This window comes from Rhinolophus sinicus, linkage group LG07 (assembly GCF_036562045.2).
Source record: "Rhinolophus sinicus isolate RSC01 linkage group LG07, ASM3656204v1, whole genome shotgun sequence".
Lineage (NCBI taxonomy): Eukaryota > Metazoa > Chordata > Mammalia > Chiroptera > Rhinolophidae > Rhinolophus > Rhinolophus sinicus.
Genome location: NC_133757.1, coordinates 126,017,156 through 126,034,963, shown reverse-complemented (window position 1 = coordinate 126,034,963; position 17,808 = coordinate 126,017,156). Strand labels below are relative to the sequence as shown.

The window sequence follows — 17,808 nt, the reverse complement described above, 5'->3', positions numbered from 1 at the left end:
TCCACTCTGACAAGTGAGGGAGGAGGCTCAGCGGGGATGTGAATTGTCTGTCAGTAATGATGACAAGCACCGTATCAGCAGAGGTGCCAGTAGCTGCGGCAGCACCACAGGCCTGACTCCTCGCAAGCCCTGGGCACACTGTGTGCCAGTCACCACGCCCGAAGCATAAATGCATTAACTCCTCGGAAAAGCACTGTCAGGAAATGACTGTTATCCCTGCTTTCCAGACAAGGAGTCTGAGGTTTGGGAAGTTCAGTCATGGCCCTAAGTTGAAGAGGGCCGTCCCCCACGCCTGCCCTCGTAATGACTGCACTGTAAGTCCCCAAGCTCATCGCTCCCCTACGACGGCATCCGTAAGGACAGAAGCTGAAAGGTCCCCCTCACAGGCAGGCAGCATCTGCCCCCCACACACCAGGGGCCCGTGTGCCCCCTCCGAGCCCCGCCCCTCGCCTTCCCACTGTCCCGCTGGCCAGACGCCCTTCCCCTGCCCAGCCGTGCCCAGTCACTGTGAGGACAGAGCCTAACTGTCTCCAGTGGCACGGCCATCTGCTCCCCCTGTTGCTTCTATGGTGAGCTCAGGCCTGTCTTCCATCTTTGAGTGTCCTCAGACCCCATGTGTTATTACATCATTCAGTTGTGCACACAGAACAGGTTGTTTGTGTCAACGGAGAAGTGATTTAGACGTAAGACGTAGATACTGAAATTTCAAAAACTGACCGTTGGTTACATGAATTTAAATTTGAGACTCAGATGTCCTCTACCTCAGCTTTTGTACCACAGAGAGAATGACTTGCCTTGACAGATAAGGCATGCCATCTTGGGATGGTCTCTGAATGAAAACCTGTGTGTCTCTTTACCCCCAAAAGGCTGAGACGTAGGACACGGCGGGGCAAGGTTTCCAGGGCTCAGCTATGCTGTTAAGAAAACAAGACTTCCATGTGGGCCCAGAGACACTGTGGAAAGCGGGGGAGGGTTTGGTGGGGTAGAGCAAAAAGGGTACCTAATCTGGAATCAGGTAATGTATATCCTTTATCTAGGGCCTTCCACTGATTTTATCTGTGAAAAGGGACAGTTCTCCTCAGCTTCCTTATGTGTAAGAGAAGTATTGACTCAGAGCCTTTGCACGTCTACCTTTTAGTGTTCCTGCCTAGGTGAGGTGGGCACCCAGCTACCATGGTGTGTGTGTGTGTGTGTGTGTGTGTGTGTGTGTGTGTGTGTGTACCAGAGAGAGAAGGAATATAAGAATAGGGATTCAAATAAGGATGAGGAAAAAAGAAGGAAAAGAATTTCATTGAATTCTATTTAATATTCACAGAATCTTAAATACTTTGTAGGCTATAAAAACTAAAACTGATTAAGAATAACTTTATGTGTCTGGTTTTGTGTTAGTTTATCTGCTTTATAATGAAATGACAAGACTTAAAAATCTAAAAGTATTGAATTATGAAGACCAAAGACATATCTGAGAAATAACCTGTTTCTCTCAGTGTGTTGCATAGTTTCACTTAAAGAGAGTCTCCTTCTTAGACAGTGGGTGATCTCTGCCCTGGGGGTCACAGAAGAGAGAGATACCTCATGTACAAGACACTAGCTCCTTTGATATGTGCAAAATAAACTTTTCATTTCATTCCTTGTTCTAGCTGACACTTTTTGCTGATTTATTACAAGCTAAAGGGTAAATATCTGCATGTGTTTTATGTAATCTCAAAAGCATTTCTCTACTTTCAAAGTGGTAAAGAAACCACTTTTTATCACTGAATTCTCTGATGTATAAAAGAGTAGGTTTATCCTTTGAATGAAAAAGGAAGATACTGTATCTGTTAAAGCTTCTCAATGCCATTCTGTACCTGAAACACTTCTCAAATTATGTATTTCAGGCCCTGCTTGAGACTCAGAATCTTTTGCGTGCACAAATCACAAATTTTACGTTCAACCTGGGATTTTCAGGGAAATTTTACCATACAGGTAAGAAAAAGGGCATTACCTGTTCCCATAAGGCCTCTCTGGCCACTCTCTTTAGAACTGCACACCTTTCCCGTTCACACCTTCCTACATCCCCTCTACCCCTCCCTTTATTTTCCTCCTTTCCAGTTCCATTTAGCATATTATTTTTAACCTACAAAATACTGATGGTTCCAAGTTTATTTACCATGGTATTATCTAATGACTTCCTTTTTCTCTTGAACTACAGTTTACATTTAGGAAAGTGCATAAGTAATAAACATAGTGCTCAGTGAAATTTCACAAAGTGTACACTATGTGGACCCAGCACGCAGGGGACGCTCCCCGGGTCCCACCCCGTGTGCCCTTACCGTCACTGGCTTCCCTCAGAGGAAACCACTGCCCTGACTTCTGCCATCATTCATCTGTTTGCCGGGCTTTGAGATGTATGTAAAACGAACCATACAGTACGGACTTTGCTCTATCCAGCTTGTTTTGTTCAACACTACTTTGGTTTCACAGATGTTATTGTGGAGAGTGGTAATTCTTTCATTTTCATTGCTTTGTAGTATTCCATTGTTTGAATATACCAACTTTCTTTATTTCATTTCTTTCTAGTGTGGATGGTTGGGATGTTTTCAGTCTTTGGCTTTTTTTGAATAGTCACGTTAAGGACATTCTTGTTTCCGTCCTTCAGAGGACGTTAAGTCTTCTTGTCTGTTGGTTATCAGCCAGGAGTAGAATTGCTTGTTATATAGCGTACTTATGATCAGCGTAAGTAGAAAATGCCAAATAGTTTTTTAAAGTGATTGTACCAGTTTACATTCCCAACAGCGTATGAGGTTTCCCGTTGCTGTACATGCTCACCAGTACTTGATAATGGTTGGCTTCTTGTTTCAGCCCTTCTGGTGGGCGTGGGGAACTATCATATTATGATTTTAAGGGGCATCTCTCTGACGTGCTGTGAAATTGAGCCTCCTTCATTGTCCATGAGCCCTGCTTTGTGAAATAATTGTTTTGTTTTGCTTTGTTTCTGTTGGGTTGTCTGCTTTTACTAGTGATTTGTAGAAATTCTTTACATATTCTCAATGACTCCTTTGTCAGTTATACGTATGTGTTGTAAATACTTTGTCCTATTGTGTAGGCTGACTTTTCACCCTCTTAATAGTATTTTTTGGTGAACATAATATACTAAATTTTAATGTAGTCAAATGTATCTTTATTTTCCTTTTGGTCAACTTTTTGTGTCTTTTTAAAGACATCTTTGCATACCACGAGATCATGAAAACATGTTCCTGCATTTCTAAAATTTATAAATCTGTGACACAACTGTAATTGACTTGTGTATGTGTGAGGTAGGCATCAAGATACCTTCTTTTTATCCATAAAGATATCTGAGTAGCTCCAGGTATTGAAAAGAATCATCCTTTGCCCATGGCATGGCAGTGTCATCATTGTCATAAATTAGACGACTATATATAGAAAGAGACTCTTTCTGTAATCTCCTGTTCATGCAATCTGTTCATTTGATCTATTTGTCTCCATCACACTGTCTTATGTGCTGTAACTTTATGATTAATAGTAATATCTGCTAGTGTAAGTCCTCCAGGTTTGTTCATCTTGTTCAAGATTGTCTTGGCAATTCTTGTCCCTTTGCATTTTCATATAAATTTTGGAATCTGCTTACCGATAGCTACAAAGAAACTGCCTAAAATTTTTATTAAGATTGAATTAAATTTATAAATTTATTTGGGGAGAATTGCCATCGTAAATATCGAGTCTTCCAATCCCTTAGCATATTTAAGTCTGTAATTATACTTGATAAAACTTTATTTAACTTTATTCCTTGGTGGGTTTTTTTGTTGCTGTTCTTGTCATTGCAATAGTAAATGGCATCTTGCTTTTATTTTATTTTTCATTTCTTTGTTGATGGTCTTTAAAAATGTATTTGATTTTGTGTATTGATCTTGTCCTGCACCCAGCAACCTTGCTACATTGACTTATTACTTCTACAGTTTATCTGTAGATTTTTTTGTATATTCTACCTATATAATAATGTAATTTTTGAACAGTGAAAATATATCTTCCTTTATGAGCCTAATGGATGTGCTTCTTTTCCTTGCCTGTCACACCAGCTTGGGTCTCCAGTACAATATCACATAAACGTGGTGACGGTGACACTCACGTCTTGCTCCTGACCTCAGGGATAAATCTTTCCATAGATTTGTTCCCGTCTCTGTTCTCGAGGGGAATTCTTTTAATAGACTCTTCTACAGATATTCTGTTAGCCTAAGGAAGTTTCCTTCTGTTCCTAGATTGCTACGAGTTTTCTAATGAGTGGGTGTTTAATGCACTTTGTTTTTAAATTATTTATCTGCTGTCTCTCCTCCTTCACTAAAATGAACATTCCATGAAGGCTGAACCCCAGCAACTAGCACGGTGCCTATTTAAACAATGAATTAACAACCAATGATTGAGCAGAAAGAAAATCACCTGTTTTTTCACTATTCATATGGAACAAGGCCAGAGAATAAAAGTTGGCCATTGTGTTACTGTGAAAGGAAATCAGCCTAAATATTAAAAGTAGGTATACAGTTTCTTTCCCAAACAAGGAGAAATGCGAGCAAACACTCCTGGCAATTCCCTATACCAAGCAAATGCTGGCGAGTGACTCCAGCCAGCTGCTCTCCTTCCTTTTTGTTCCGGAAAGATTTGTCCTGTTGCCTTGGGCACTTCCCACAGCTCACAGTAAGACTGTCCTGCTCTCAACTAGGAAAGGAGAACAGGGTCAGTAGCTAAGATCAAGGCTTAAAGGGGCTTGTCATCTGCACGTGCTATGAGCTTCCCCAAAACTGTAGCTGGCGTTGTCTAGCACTACTCAACTCATTCTGCAGTGGGAACAGACGAGGTTTAATACTCCGAATCTCTCAAAAATTTGCTACTGTGAAGCTTAATTGAATTATAGTGTCTTCCTTCTTAATGAGTAGTTCCTTTTGCTATTAAAAATTCTATCTTATTCAGTCTTGAAGGGAAGTTGGAAAACAGCACTGCTACAATAGCAAGAATTCCTTTCAGGAGGGTGTGTCATCTTGTTTGACTTATTTTAATTTTTGAAGGGTTTGTGCATTTTGTGAGCAATTCAGAGACGAAGGAAATGAAAATCCTAGTAAGCAACTCCATGTGCCAGGTACTTAGCTAAGCACTTTTCACAGAGTTTTCATTGATCCTAGGGTTTAAAGAGCATGTTACCTTGATTTCTAGGTAAGAGCACAGAAACTTAGAGGGGTCTGGGGCCATAGAGCTAGTTACATGTAAAACAAAAATAGTCTTAACTTTAGGTCCATCGGAGCCCAAGTGTTATGCAGTAGAAAAAAATGGATATTTATGGTATAATCAGCAGTCTTTGATTAGAGAAGCTGCAAAAGGTTCCTTCCCCTTATCTATAGGTGCTTTACGCTTGTGTATTTCCCCAAATCACTGAGAACCAGCAGTATTTGTAAATTCTAATTGTACTGTAGAATTAATTAACAATGTGAAGAACAATGTTATATTGAATTTGTCCATGCTGATCTGATTCCTAAACTCCACATTTGGACAGTGAATGATAGTTAAGGAATTTGGAGTTGCTTCATCTGGGTAAGAATTTGCGCTCTAAATTCAGATTCTGCATTTTCAGTGACTCGGGACAAATTACTCCTCTCCAAAGATCAATTTCCTGGTCTATAAAATGGAGTTAGTGGTGGCCCTTACCTTATAGGTTCGTAGAGAGCATTAAATGAGACGATGCTTGTAAAACACTTAATGCAATGCTTGACAAAAGGATAAAATCTCAATTAATAATCATTTTTCATATAATATCAGAGTAGGAAATACTGCAGATAAAATACCAAAGATACAATTCAAATAGAAACCTAATTAAATAAATAATAATTGGCATAAATGTTGTGATATGTCAGCACAGTGTTACAACAACTTAAGAAAAGACACGTAAAAGTGGACTTCTCTCTTCCTCCGGGTCTCACAAAGGTGGACAGAGTGGGAAGAGAACGGTGTGGCAAGAGGCCAGGGCAATCCAGCCACAGGCAGCTGTGTTTCGTCTGCCTTCTAGCATAACATTTAAAGTAATAAGCAACAGACACGTTTTCTCAGTATAATTCATTCTGATGTAAAACGTCCCCAAAGTAGGACTACGGGAAACCCAGTAAGAGTTATGAAGGAAAAACGAAGGCACACGATCATGCCTGCTATGGATTTACATCAATCTGTCAGAGGGAAGACGTTAGTCTAATTCCTGCATGAGTCAGATGTATGAATATTTTCATAGCAGATTTCACCATGATATTCAGGAAAGGACAACAAAGAACTCTGCGATCTGTTGTGCACTCCTGATAAACAAACTCTGGGTAAAGGCCAAGTAGGAAAATGGATGCAGAGATGAGAAGAAAGCTACGAGGACTTGGGGCCTAGAAATGACAAACAGTAGGAGGGGTGACTGTCCATAAACTAGGGAATCTCAGCTCACTTTCTGCAGGGGAGGCAGCAGTCAGGAACGAAGTGGTGATTTCTGGGAAGCCCCAGGACACTTGGGCCTGTTCTCAGTCAGGGAAAGGGGAACTGCACCAAGGAGCCGACCGTAACTTAGCACGTGGGGTCCTGAGGACACGCAGAACGCTATTAAGCAGGAGGAGAGTATCTCGCATAAAGATGTTTGCTTGTAGAGATGCTTAATTGAAGGAAAACCAAATGACATCATCCTTATGTCAAAAAATGAATTAAAGAAAGCACTTAGGTGTCACCAGTTAGACAAAAAACATGTATTGAAGTATAATATCACCAGAGCCACTTGAGTTCCCACCTAAAAGGTAGCTGGACCCAAGTCCCTGCCGTGATTGGGGTCATTCGGAGTCTGAAGCCCTGACTCCATCGTCCTCTCCCTCTGCATTCCTCTCTTGAAGGCCTCGCTGAGCTGTAAGATTCTACAAGAACGCGGGACATTGGTGACCCATTAGTCAGGCCAATTAGTTCATATAATAGCTTGGTCACTTTTTAAATACAATGTCCCCTCTGCCGCGTAGCACTCACCATGCAGTGTTTTAGTGAAGGAAAAAAAAAACCTCAAGCAGACATGTAAGAGATGCAGGAGAACAGGAGTAGGACACAGGAGGAAAGGCAACAGGCATTAAGATTCCCCAGTATGTGTCAGGAAGATGCAGACACCCCTCCCCTAAAGAAGACCGTAGGACCGGTGTCCATATTTTTGTTGACAGGAGCAGCAACATGAAAGGGGTTATGTGACCTGCCTGTAATCACTCAACTCAAATGTGTGGGAACCGACAAGTAAACCAAAACCTCTGACTCCACGGGCTACACTGCTTCACCTGTACGACAGCAACACGAGGGTGTGATGGTGAAGAAAACATACGGGAAACGTAACAGGTTGGACTGAAAGATGCCCTTTGTAAAGAAAGAAACAGGTGCCTCCAACTGAGCATAGTCAAGCTTAGGAGAGGGAAAGCGAAGGCTGCCTCTTGAAGGACAACGTTTTCCACCCGTTCTCCATCACCGCGTCTGTGTAAGCTGCATTCCACACCTTCATCTCTGGAGCAAGCCTCCTTCGCTGCCCAAAGATAAATCACAGGCTTGGTTCTCTTCCTGCCCGTGGGCTCTCCTTCCTTCTCTCGGGAAATCAAAGGGAGATGGGTGGTAACAACACTGGATCCGGGCAGCGGCCCATCTCCCACCTTTGCCTGTAGGGCCCTTATCATAAAACCAGTCACATCACAACTGCTATTGCAGACGTGGGAGGGCATTTTCCCCACACAGAGGGGACAGCGTTTGAAGAAACTTCTGTTCCCGGAGCCTGTTGGATTCAGTGCTGCGGTTGAAATTTCAGCGTGGCTCTGTTATTATCGCCTATGACACGCCGGGCCAGTGCCAAGGCATCTTATGCTGCTCTCAGGTCCTGCTTCAGTGAAGACACTGTGCCTGGGGGACTTCAAACCCAGACTCCTATCCCCTCGAGTAAGTTCAGAGCACTGAGGACTTTCCCACTCAACTAAGCTGCAGGTCGGCGAAGGGTGGGAAATAAAACGAGCCCGAGTGTGATCAGGGCAGCACAGCAGGTCCCACACTTGGGGAAATCAGTTTCCGGACAGAGAGTCTGCGTCTGAGAACTTGAAAGGGACGACCAGCGACATGGGGACAGCAATGCCACCCGCTGTGGCCGGGCTTCTGCTCTGCGGCTTCACACGCCTCAGCTCTTTCCTCACGTCCGTCCATCCTCCTTTCTTTCCTTCTGGTCTCTCGCATTTTCCCACTAGCAATTCCTACATTTCCTGTTTTCTCCTTTTTATGCCTTAATTTTCTCTGTTAATAAGCAGGTTTTTCTCAGACTTAAGGAGTAGCCCGAATACATTACAGACTTCCTTTGTTGCGACTGTTGTGCCACACGGTGTGTGACATGATGTCCTGCTGGGGCTCCACCACACACCGCCTGACTCCTGTCCCTCGGTTATATTTCCTTGTCACCCCCCCCACTCTGTCCAAATGACGCGTTACACAAGGATGCTAAAAATCAAGAGTTCTAATGTCCTTGGGAATGGCTCTGTATTTCCATCATACAGTGATTTTAATCCATGCCTCACGTTTTAAAACGTTTAAAAGACTTGTCACAGTCTCTGTGTGTTCCGCGAGGAACAGGTTTTTCTTTGGTACATTTCATGTGCAAAGTCTCATATGCACCTGAGATCCTATAAGCAGTGTCTTCTGAATACATACATAGGAGCACGTGACTGATAGGTAGATGGATGAGAGGCGGGGGACAGACAGACAGACAGAGTCGGCGCAACTGGAACTAACTGAATGGTCTCCCGCAGGCACGGAGGAGGAGGACGCGGGCGACGACCTCCTGCTGCGCTCGGCCGCCCAGTTCTGGTGGTTCCCGCACATGTGGAGCCACATGCAGCCCCACCTCTTCCACAACGAGTCGGCGCTGATGGAGCAGATGGCTCTCAACAAAAAGTTTGCCGTAGTAAGTGCCTCACTTTGCACGTCGCTCTGAACATGTGCCCACTGACACGGAAATGCACATTTCACGGTGAGAGCCTCCCGGAGGCCTTAGGCACCAGCTGTTTTACACAGCTTTTCTGTGTGATCGTTAGAGCGACCTGCCGTTGCAGCCTTCTAGACGGCGACGCCTGGGTTGGTACTGGGGGCTCATCCCCACGCTTCATGCTGGAGGGGTCAGATTTCACAGGACCCGCGTGAGACACTCACAAGACCGAGTTCCACGCCATTATGGTCAGAGCTCGTAAAGGTGGCCCCTGTCCCCAACAAGCTTCCTGCTTCCTGAGGCCAAATACACACATAAAGAGTTCCTCAACAGACCTAATGCCAAACTGTACAGACACAAAGTGCCAGAGAAGTGAGTGTCCTTGGGAACGGCCAGAAAAGGTCCTTGTGGAAATAGGATTGTAGGGACTCTGAAATAAGAGCAAGCTGTAGGTGTCAGGAAGAACTGCGGTGAAACAAGGCCGCGGGACAGGAGCAGGTGGCAGGCCACAGTGTGCTGTGAGGTAACGGGGTCAAGCAGGGGCAATGGGAATGGAAGAACAACATCTCAAAGACACTGCAGACATGTTACAGGGATGGAACATTCGCTTGACAGGCGCGGATACTAGGCTTTCTGCTGAAGGGTTTCTAATTCAGACTCGGCACAGGGAAATTTACAGTAAAGGTTCTGATAAGTGGAGCATGTGTGACAACGTGCTTCTTACCGTGGAGACGGCATGTAGTGAGTGACCAGCTGACGGGGCGTGTGCTGGTGGGAGACGGTGTGTTATCTGTGTCTTTGTGCCTGATCCTGACAGGCACACGCGTGCACGGACTGCAGGCAGGGGTTCTCCCTCCCCACAGGGAGCGCTTGGGGACAGGAGCTGTGTCCTGTGCATCACTGGGTCTCAGTCCCAGCTCACGGAGGAACTCAATAAGCGCTTACAGTGTGAATGGTCAAGGCAGCAGAAATCACCACTTAAACAGCAATTTAAGTGTAGTATGTTTTCATTCTAGCATTTTTTTCTTATTTGCAATCCCCAAAACTGACATTATAATGTTCATAGATTATTCATATTGTTAATAAATCCAGAACCATCAGATCATATTTCTAGGCAAATCCTTCTAACTGTAGACTTAGCCCAGTGTGCAAAATGAATTAAAATGCATGACGCTGGTTAATTTGGATACGATTTTGAAAACCTCGAAAATATTAGGGCTCCCCTGACAGACAGACAGACAGTGTTTTACTAGAGATTTGCTGTCCTCACCCATAGCTAGAAAAGCCTGACTGGAAGTATAAGTGGCTCAGTGTTGAGGTTCCCCACACGTGCGTTCCTTTCCGACACTACAGTTCCTACCCCTGAGGACGTGCTATTCCTGAGCGCGCTCACCCTCACCAGACTTCCACGCTAAACCGACACGCACCGTGGTTGTAAGTCTGTGGGAAGCAGAGTGAGGCGCCATCTCCCTTTGCTGGCCAGCCGCCTGGCCAGATAACTCCACGCGAGAGCTCGGCAGGGTTTAGGACAGGATGGGTGCCCATTTACCCAGGAGTGGATTCTACATAAACTGCTGAAGCCACGCTGGTCGGGGAGCTGACCCACACCACACCTTACTCAAACACATACAAGAAAAAGTCAGAATCTATAAATGTGCTGGTATTTTCTTGAAGCTACAGAAGAACAAATACTTCATGGGTGGCACCAGGAGCCTTATATTTTATTTTATTTATTTATTTATTTATTTATTTATTTATTTATTTATTTATTTTTTGTCTTTGAACTTCAGTCTGCTTCCCCAGATAGATGGACAATGTCAAGTGCACCTTTGCGGTGCGTTGATAATTGGACAAGGAAGCAAGAATAGTGCCCTCCATGCTGATACAGTGAAAACGTTTTGCCAGTATTTGCAAACTCCTGTGACACAAAGAGCCACCATTTCTCCTCCAGAATGTAAACAGGAATAATAAACAGCACATAAAAGTGGGTAAACATCGCCACGGTGTGTAACAGAGAGCAGCACAAGTCCTCTCAATGCAGTGTCACCTTGGAAGTCTAAGATTGCCGGTATTAGCAATGCCAACCTGCAAGAGAAGATGTGGGGAAGGAAAGCACTGGGCAGTTTCTTCTCAAATCTGTGCAGAAATAGAGAAAGGGATTTAGGAAAGAAGGAAATACAGAGAGGGAAGAAGGTACCAGAAAAGACAAACTGAGAAGGCAGGAGGGAGGTTTTGTGTTTGGTGTTTGTTGCTGCTTGCGTGCCCTTCAAAACAATAGTTTATCAAGACAGACAGAGGAAACACACAGCCCTGACTGCTCTACTCCCCTGAAAACAGAACATTATCTAGAGTAACAGTATTCACCCATGACGTCCATGAACGAATCGATGCATGCCACTGTTATGTTTACACTTAAAGCAAATGTAAATGCTTGCAAGGCACACAGTAGGAACAGGCATGCTCAGGAGTGTTTTTACATGTTTTTTAAGAATTATCAACTAAAACACACCATGACTTGAAAGGATAATCCCAATTGAAATTTGGTCCTTCTTAGCTTTCTAACTCAAGTGCCCAGCAGAGGCCATTTCTTACAAGTGTCCTTCCTAACTGCAGGCTGACCACCCAAATTGTGGTCTTTGAGGCATTAGAGAAAGAAAGGGTCTTCAGAACTATGACTGGATGTCATCTCTCATGCCAAGTCAATGACAGGACTGGCTGACTTTTGGGTCAGGAGAGGACAGACTGGGAAAAGACTGAATGCAGGACCAGTCCCTCCGCAGCCACGGCCAACGAAAGCGCACAGAGCATTTGCGAACAATGATTAACACAGCAAACACTCAGGATATGGCAGCTGCTGTTTCTGTTGTCATTATATTCAGTATCATAAACTGCCACTGTTTGCCAAGGCTCCTGAGGTGTTTAGAGTGACAGGTGAGAGGAAAAAACTCAAGTTTAACAGCTTATTTTGTATTGGATGACATTTAGTTCATGGGAATCCCATACATTTTCTAAGTATGTGTTAATTCTTTCACTTCCCATTAAGGCATTAGGGTTACAAAGCTGCTTTGCTGCTAAATTTAAATATGTGATGGGAAAAGAGCAAGGGTTTTAGTGTTGTATATATATTCTGTATTATTTCCTTTCATTCTTCCAACAACCCTGAGTTGTAGATATATTTATTCTCACACGTTAGAGAAGAAAATTGAAAATCAGAGAAACACGGCAATATGCTCATGACGATAAAGTTCACTGGGGGTAGAATTAAGAGCAGAAATCCGCACAAGCCGTGACTCCTCCCCTCCCCCCACCCGAGGCTCCTCACTAGGCGCCCAAACCCACGCACACAGGTGTAGGTCTGGACGCTCTTCTACCTGGTAACCCTGCTCCTGTGAGGGAACTGAGAACCAGAGGGGACCTCAGAGCGCCACTGTTCCCTGAGATTCCAAAGGTTCCCAGGATGGGCAGAGTTCCTAAAATGTTGGGAAAGGAGACAGACAATGGAATCTAAGGAACAGTCCATGTGACTGGATATCATTTGTCACCTATAGACACACAGGCTACTGTAATTCAATGGAAACTATCCTGGAGGAAATTCCGCCCCAGCTATCAGTAACTCACTTTATGGAACAAGGGAATGACTTAGCACAGTCAGTCTATGCTAATTCCGCATCTCTAAACTGGAAGGCAGCCCGCTCTTCTCCACCAGCGTGCAGGCTCTGAACTAGCAAATGAACGTGAGTGTTCCCAGCCAAGGAACTGAAAGAACACAAAGAAGCAGGGCTGCCAGTGAGCAGTGCGGTGTTCAAACAGCACCAGAGGCCACGGGGAAGATGGTGTCCAGATGCGTGACTGAGTCAGAGGACATTTAAAGTTCTTTTCCAACTAGGAGAATCCGAGACTAAGATGGAAAACTCCCGCACTGTCTGCAGCCAAACATGTGCTATTTTCAGAGTTGAGTAAACTCATCCGATCCGCTATCCTTTGGCACAATATGGACTCTTCTGCTCCACAAAGGAGCCTGACTCTATTTCCATTTAGCTTTGAAAGCTCCGTCTAATTGCTTATTATGGATGTGCAAGCAAATCCTTTAAGCAAACTGGCCCTTGATGATACAACCATCAGAAATGCAGCTTTAGAGGTGGATTAGAAAATATTTTTAGTTACCTAATAGGGGCTAATTCAGGTATTAAAATGAAACTTCAACAGGGGATATTTTTGAAAGGTACCATTTCTGAGGCAACAATCAATTGTAACATTAATTTTGACCTACAACACAGTTTGAAATATCTATTGTACAGTTTTAAAAATTGAACAAAATTCCATTTAAAAAGTAAAATAACATATTGCCTTTAAACCTCAAAAAAAAATTTTTTAAATCAGCAGCCTATATACTCTCTATTGAAAAACTAAATTTTGGCCAATTGTGGTAGTTTAATTGTTAATGATAAAATAATCAGTAGAGATTTTTATGACAGAACTCGCTGCCAGCATCTGTGCTACCTCACACTGTTGCAAACAATGCTGTGAAAACTAGCAGCAGGGAACCGTGCACCTGATCTGCAAACCTGAAACTTGCCAAGGATTGTACTTTCTGATTGTGTTATCATTATTCTTTCAAATAGTGTCCAACCCCCCACCCTGCTTTTTCCAAGTTCAGCAGAACCTGCTAATTTACATTCGCTGAAATGTCTATTGCCAATTATACAACTTTTTCGTTTAGTGAGCATATTCACTTTTCCAATATGGAAATAAAGATTATAGTATCAAAATGTAATTTCAAATATATTGAATGACTTGCTGGCTTGAGGAACATATGATAATCTTTTAGTCAGTTTGCGTGCCACTTAGAGGATGAATGAATTCTGTCATTTTTGCTTCAGTGATGCACTTTATAAAAGGGCACATGAGATGCTCATTTTCTCGACACTGAAAACAAAGTATAATTCGAGTAGTCCTAACAGAGACACAGTTCAAATCAGCAAGCAGAGAGCCCAGGCTGAGCTGGTGAGCCGCTTCGGGAGGGACCCAAGCGGCACAGCTGCAGCCAGACACCGGCTGTTATTCCCAGCATGCCAACCAGCAGTGCATCCGTACTTGACTTCATAGAAAGACGAGCAGAAGGAACTTGGACAGGGTGACACAGGGACTGAGGGATATAGACTCAGGGCTAATATTCCACTTAAACGTACTGGTGTTGCCGTGCCAGTTATCCCAACACTGAGATGTGTCGATACTGCTATGCTCAGCTCGGGGCCACCCCAGCCCCTCCCCCGGAAGTCCCTAACCTCCCAGGCACCCCGCTGCCAAGGGGCCTGGCTCGGTCTCCAGCATCTGGGTCCAGCTCTCCTGCTGGCACAGCTCTGACTGATCAGGGGCATGGCATGCTGGCTGGTACTGTGTTTCCCTGAAAATCAGACCTCACCGGAAAATAAGCCCTAAAATGATTTTTCAGGAGGATATCCCCTGAACATAAGCCCTAATGCGTTTTTTGGAGCAAAACTTAATATAAGACCAGGTCTTATTTTCAGGGAAACATGGTAAATACTTGGAGTGTCATCCCTGAATGTAATCAGTCCAGCTGACAGTTTAGAAGGGATTTGCATCAGTGTGTTCAGAAAGTAAGTCACAGAAGAGGGAATCCAGCAAATTCAAATGGAGTGCTTCTAACCTGGAGAAGTGTGTCCACGGAATGGTGACAGACACCTCAGCGTCTGTTGGATGGAAATATAAACGCTGCTCCTGTATTTAAAGGTTTTATCACTGCTGTTTAACAATGTCGGTTTTATTATTATTCAGGAGGGTGAGGACAGCAGGTCAGCAGACATCTGATACCGCAAAGACAGCCTGCTGCCCACACTTCCCAAGGGGACAGAGCACACCACCGTATGCAGGTCCCCGGGAAGCACTAGAGTCGGTCAGGACACGAGGGGAGGGGGAACGGGAGCCAGAGCCTGCACTGGTTTCTGCAGGAAAGGCAAGACGAGGCAGCATAAGCGGGTTTAGCGTTGGCTACCTGGAATAATTTCAGGGGACACAAGCCAGGGGGTTCCTTCTGGTTGTCTGGGGCCTGGCCCTGAGGTGGTAAGGGCAGGGAGAGAGCCCTGTGAGAGCCCAGGGAAGGAAGTGGTGAGGCAGGACTCAGGGCAGCTGGTTCACATTGGAAGAACGTGCTCTGGGTAGGCTTTTGCCATCTAGGAACTGGCTCGCCCTGCAAGGGGCGTCCTTTCCAGGGCCAGCAAGGCTCCAAGTGCCAAAGCATCAGCACCCAGACAACCAACAAGCATGATTTAGACAGTTCCACACGCCTCTCCAAGATGTGCTTGTCTAAGCCTGGACAACACTGAAATAATTTAGTTTATTATGGCTTCTGACTTCATCACATCTTTTCATCTAATTTTATGTTTATGCCATCGTAAGTATTTTGAAAAGTTGTTCTCTGTGACAGAGAAAGTAGAAGCAGATGACAGACCTGGTATTCCTGCTTTTCTCTCTATTATCAGTTAAGTACTTCAAACTCCCATCCCAAATTGTGGGATAATAGTCCTTGTTTATCTTTTACTGACCAGGGTCATTTTCAATTAATAATTATGGAAAATAATCTCCTTCTGAGACATGGCTTCCATCACATCAGTTTTATACCATTTTGATTGTTTTGTTTTGTTACTTGGTTTTTATCCTTAGTCAAACTCCAAAGCCTGAGTAACCAGCATGGTTTGTGTAACTGAACATTGGCACACCATGGACGCTGTCATTGATTGCCGTTACAAAAACCTCACAGAATTGTCTTTAAACAAATATACTTCCTAAAAGTTATATTTTTAAACAAACTCAGAACATTAAAATGTGACTTTTTTATACCATCTTTCTTTCAAATAGCTGCACATATGATTTATGTAATTTCTTGTGTCACCATGAGCAGTAACTGTCCTGGTGGCTATTACAAAGACCAGAGGGTACACACAGTTAGTACAAAGAACAATCTCAGCTTTTCTGCACTCTGAGGAATAGTCAACTTCAATTAAAACTGGTACTATGCAGACTTAACGATTCGTAGTGTATAATCAACCTTGTACATTTTCAGGAAGATGAAATATGTTTGCAGGTACTTTGGGAATTTGAACCTGGCCCTGAATTGTTTAAAGCTTGATGAAGACCCCGAAGGTCCACATAAAACTCATCACTTCAAACTCTAAAAATAAAAAATAAAGCTTCACAAATTTTTCTTTTTTTTTTTTTTTTTTTTTTACATTTCTGCAAACTCCTTCATGTATTTATACTTGAAGGAACTGTAGCAGTTAAAAAAAAATCAACGTGGTCCGTGTGAGGTACAAGTGTTTGCATCATTCTTTTGAGTGTTCTTACAAAAGTACACCCTTTAGTGGTGTGTTTACTTATGAGACACTCAACAAAGACATGAGGACACTTCAGACATTCTGAAGGGAACTCTCAGAGAGACAAACAGCATGCTCTGTTAAATGGAAATTTACTTGAAATAAATTACATAACTATTAGGGAAGACTAGGGGAAAAAATCTGTCACTCTCCCCCAAATCGTCTTTCTTAGAGGTGACAAGTGAAAACGAAGGTTATAGCTTCATAAGCATACCTTCTGTGACCCTTTTCAGTATTGGTATTGAATTATGAGCTTGACTCTTGCTTCTGGAATTTCTAAATGCATTTGACTTATTAATTCCACTTAAGTTCCTCAAATAATTCAGCTGTTAACTTGGGATAGTACTTGGAGGGGGATATGTTGAGGAAGGGATTTTGCTGATGTCACTGTTACAGCCTCTCAAGTTTATGGTTCACCAAGGGTATTTTTATCCGCGACTTTATACATATTATCAATTACTTTTTCCGGAAGAAATGGATACTGTGAGTGAAACTTTTTTTAGATAAGATCGATGATAGTATACCTTCTTTTAGAAAAGCCTTCTCTTAAATAAGAATTTTGAGTTTTTTGAGAGAAGGAGAGTGATAGTGGAAGGATTCTTAAGTTTCCTTGTTTTATTTGTTTCAATAAGAAAGAGACCAATGTTAATAAAATGAAAGGAAATTAAATGGCACGTTACCAATAATAATGCTTGCACTTTATCTTTCATGCTCTACAACTTGGCGAAATAATTGGTTTTATTACCCTACGTGGCAACTAAGGGCATTGGGTCTTGTTGAAGTTGTACAACCCGCCCGAGGTCCGACAGCCAATGAAGGGAAGCGCTGAGACTCGCCCCGGGGTCTCAGTCGGCGACTCTCCCTGATACTGTGCTACTCCCGCCCCAGAGACCCTGGTCTACAGACACCGATCCTTCTGTGCCATGGGTGTGACGATCTTTGGATGAGAAAAACAAGATTCTTTTCTCACCATAGTTAGTAACACACCATATACTCTTCTAGTTTAGAGTAACTTCAGCGTGAACATTTGAAAATCCCGGGGGGAAGCGAGGCCCCAGATAAGCCTCCCTCCTTCTGACGCCACTTGCTTGGTCGCAGGAGCACGGCATCCCCACCCACATGGGCTACGCGGTGGCCCCGCACCACTCCGGCGTGTACCCGGTCCACGGCCAGCTGTACGAGGCCTGGAAGAAGGTGTGGGGCATCCAGGTCACCAGCACGGAGGAGTACCCCCACCTGAAACCCGCGAGGCACCGGAGGGGCTTCGTGCACAAAAACATCATGGTGAGTTCACACGGGCCACACGTGCAGTCCTCACTGGCAGGAAGGACCCAGGACAAGAGCAAAGGCACACAGACAAACCAGGGGGCGCTCCCCGCGGCAGGAAGCTCGCTTGTGTGTCTAAGCAAAGGATGCTTTGACTCA

General features: G+C 43.8%; 1 protein-coding gene across 2 annotated transcripts in view; it reads left to right on the top strand.

Annotated features, from left to right (window-relative positions):
- The window catches only part of LOC109454140 (bifunctional heparan sulfate N-deacetylase/N-sulfotransferase 3), a 107,298-nt gene that overhangs the window by 40,588 nt on the left and 48,902 nt on the right, over positions 1-17,808 (top strand). For both annotated transcript variants that reach the window (XM_019744527.2, XM_019744526.2), the window contains exons 3-5: positions 1,878-1,965; positions 8,817-8,971; positions 17,482-17,667. In XM_019744527.2, coding sequence (XP_019600086.2) covers positions 1,878-1,965; positions 8,817-8,971; positions 17,482-17,667 — 429 coding nt within the window. The remainder of the gene's footprint in view (positions 1-1,877; positions 1,966-8,816; positions 8,972-17,481; positions 17,668-17,808) is intronic.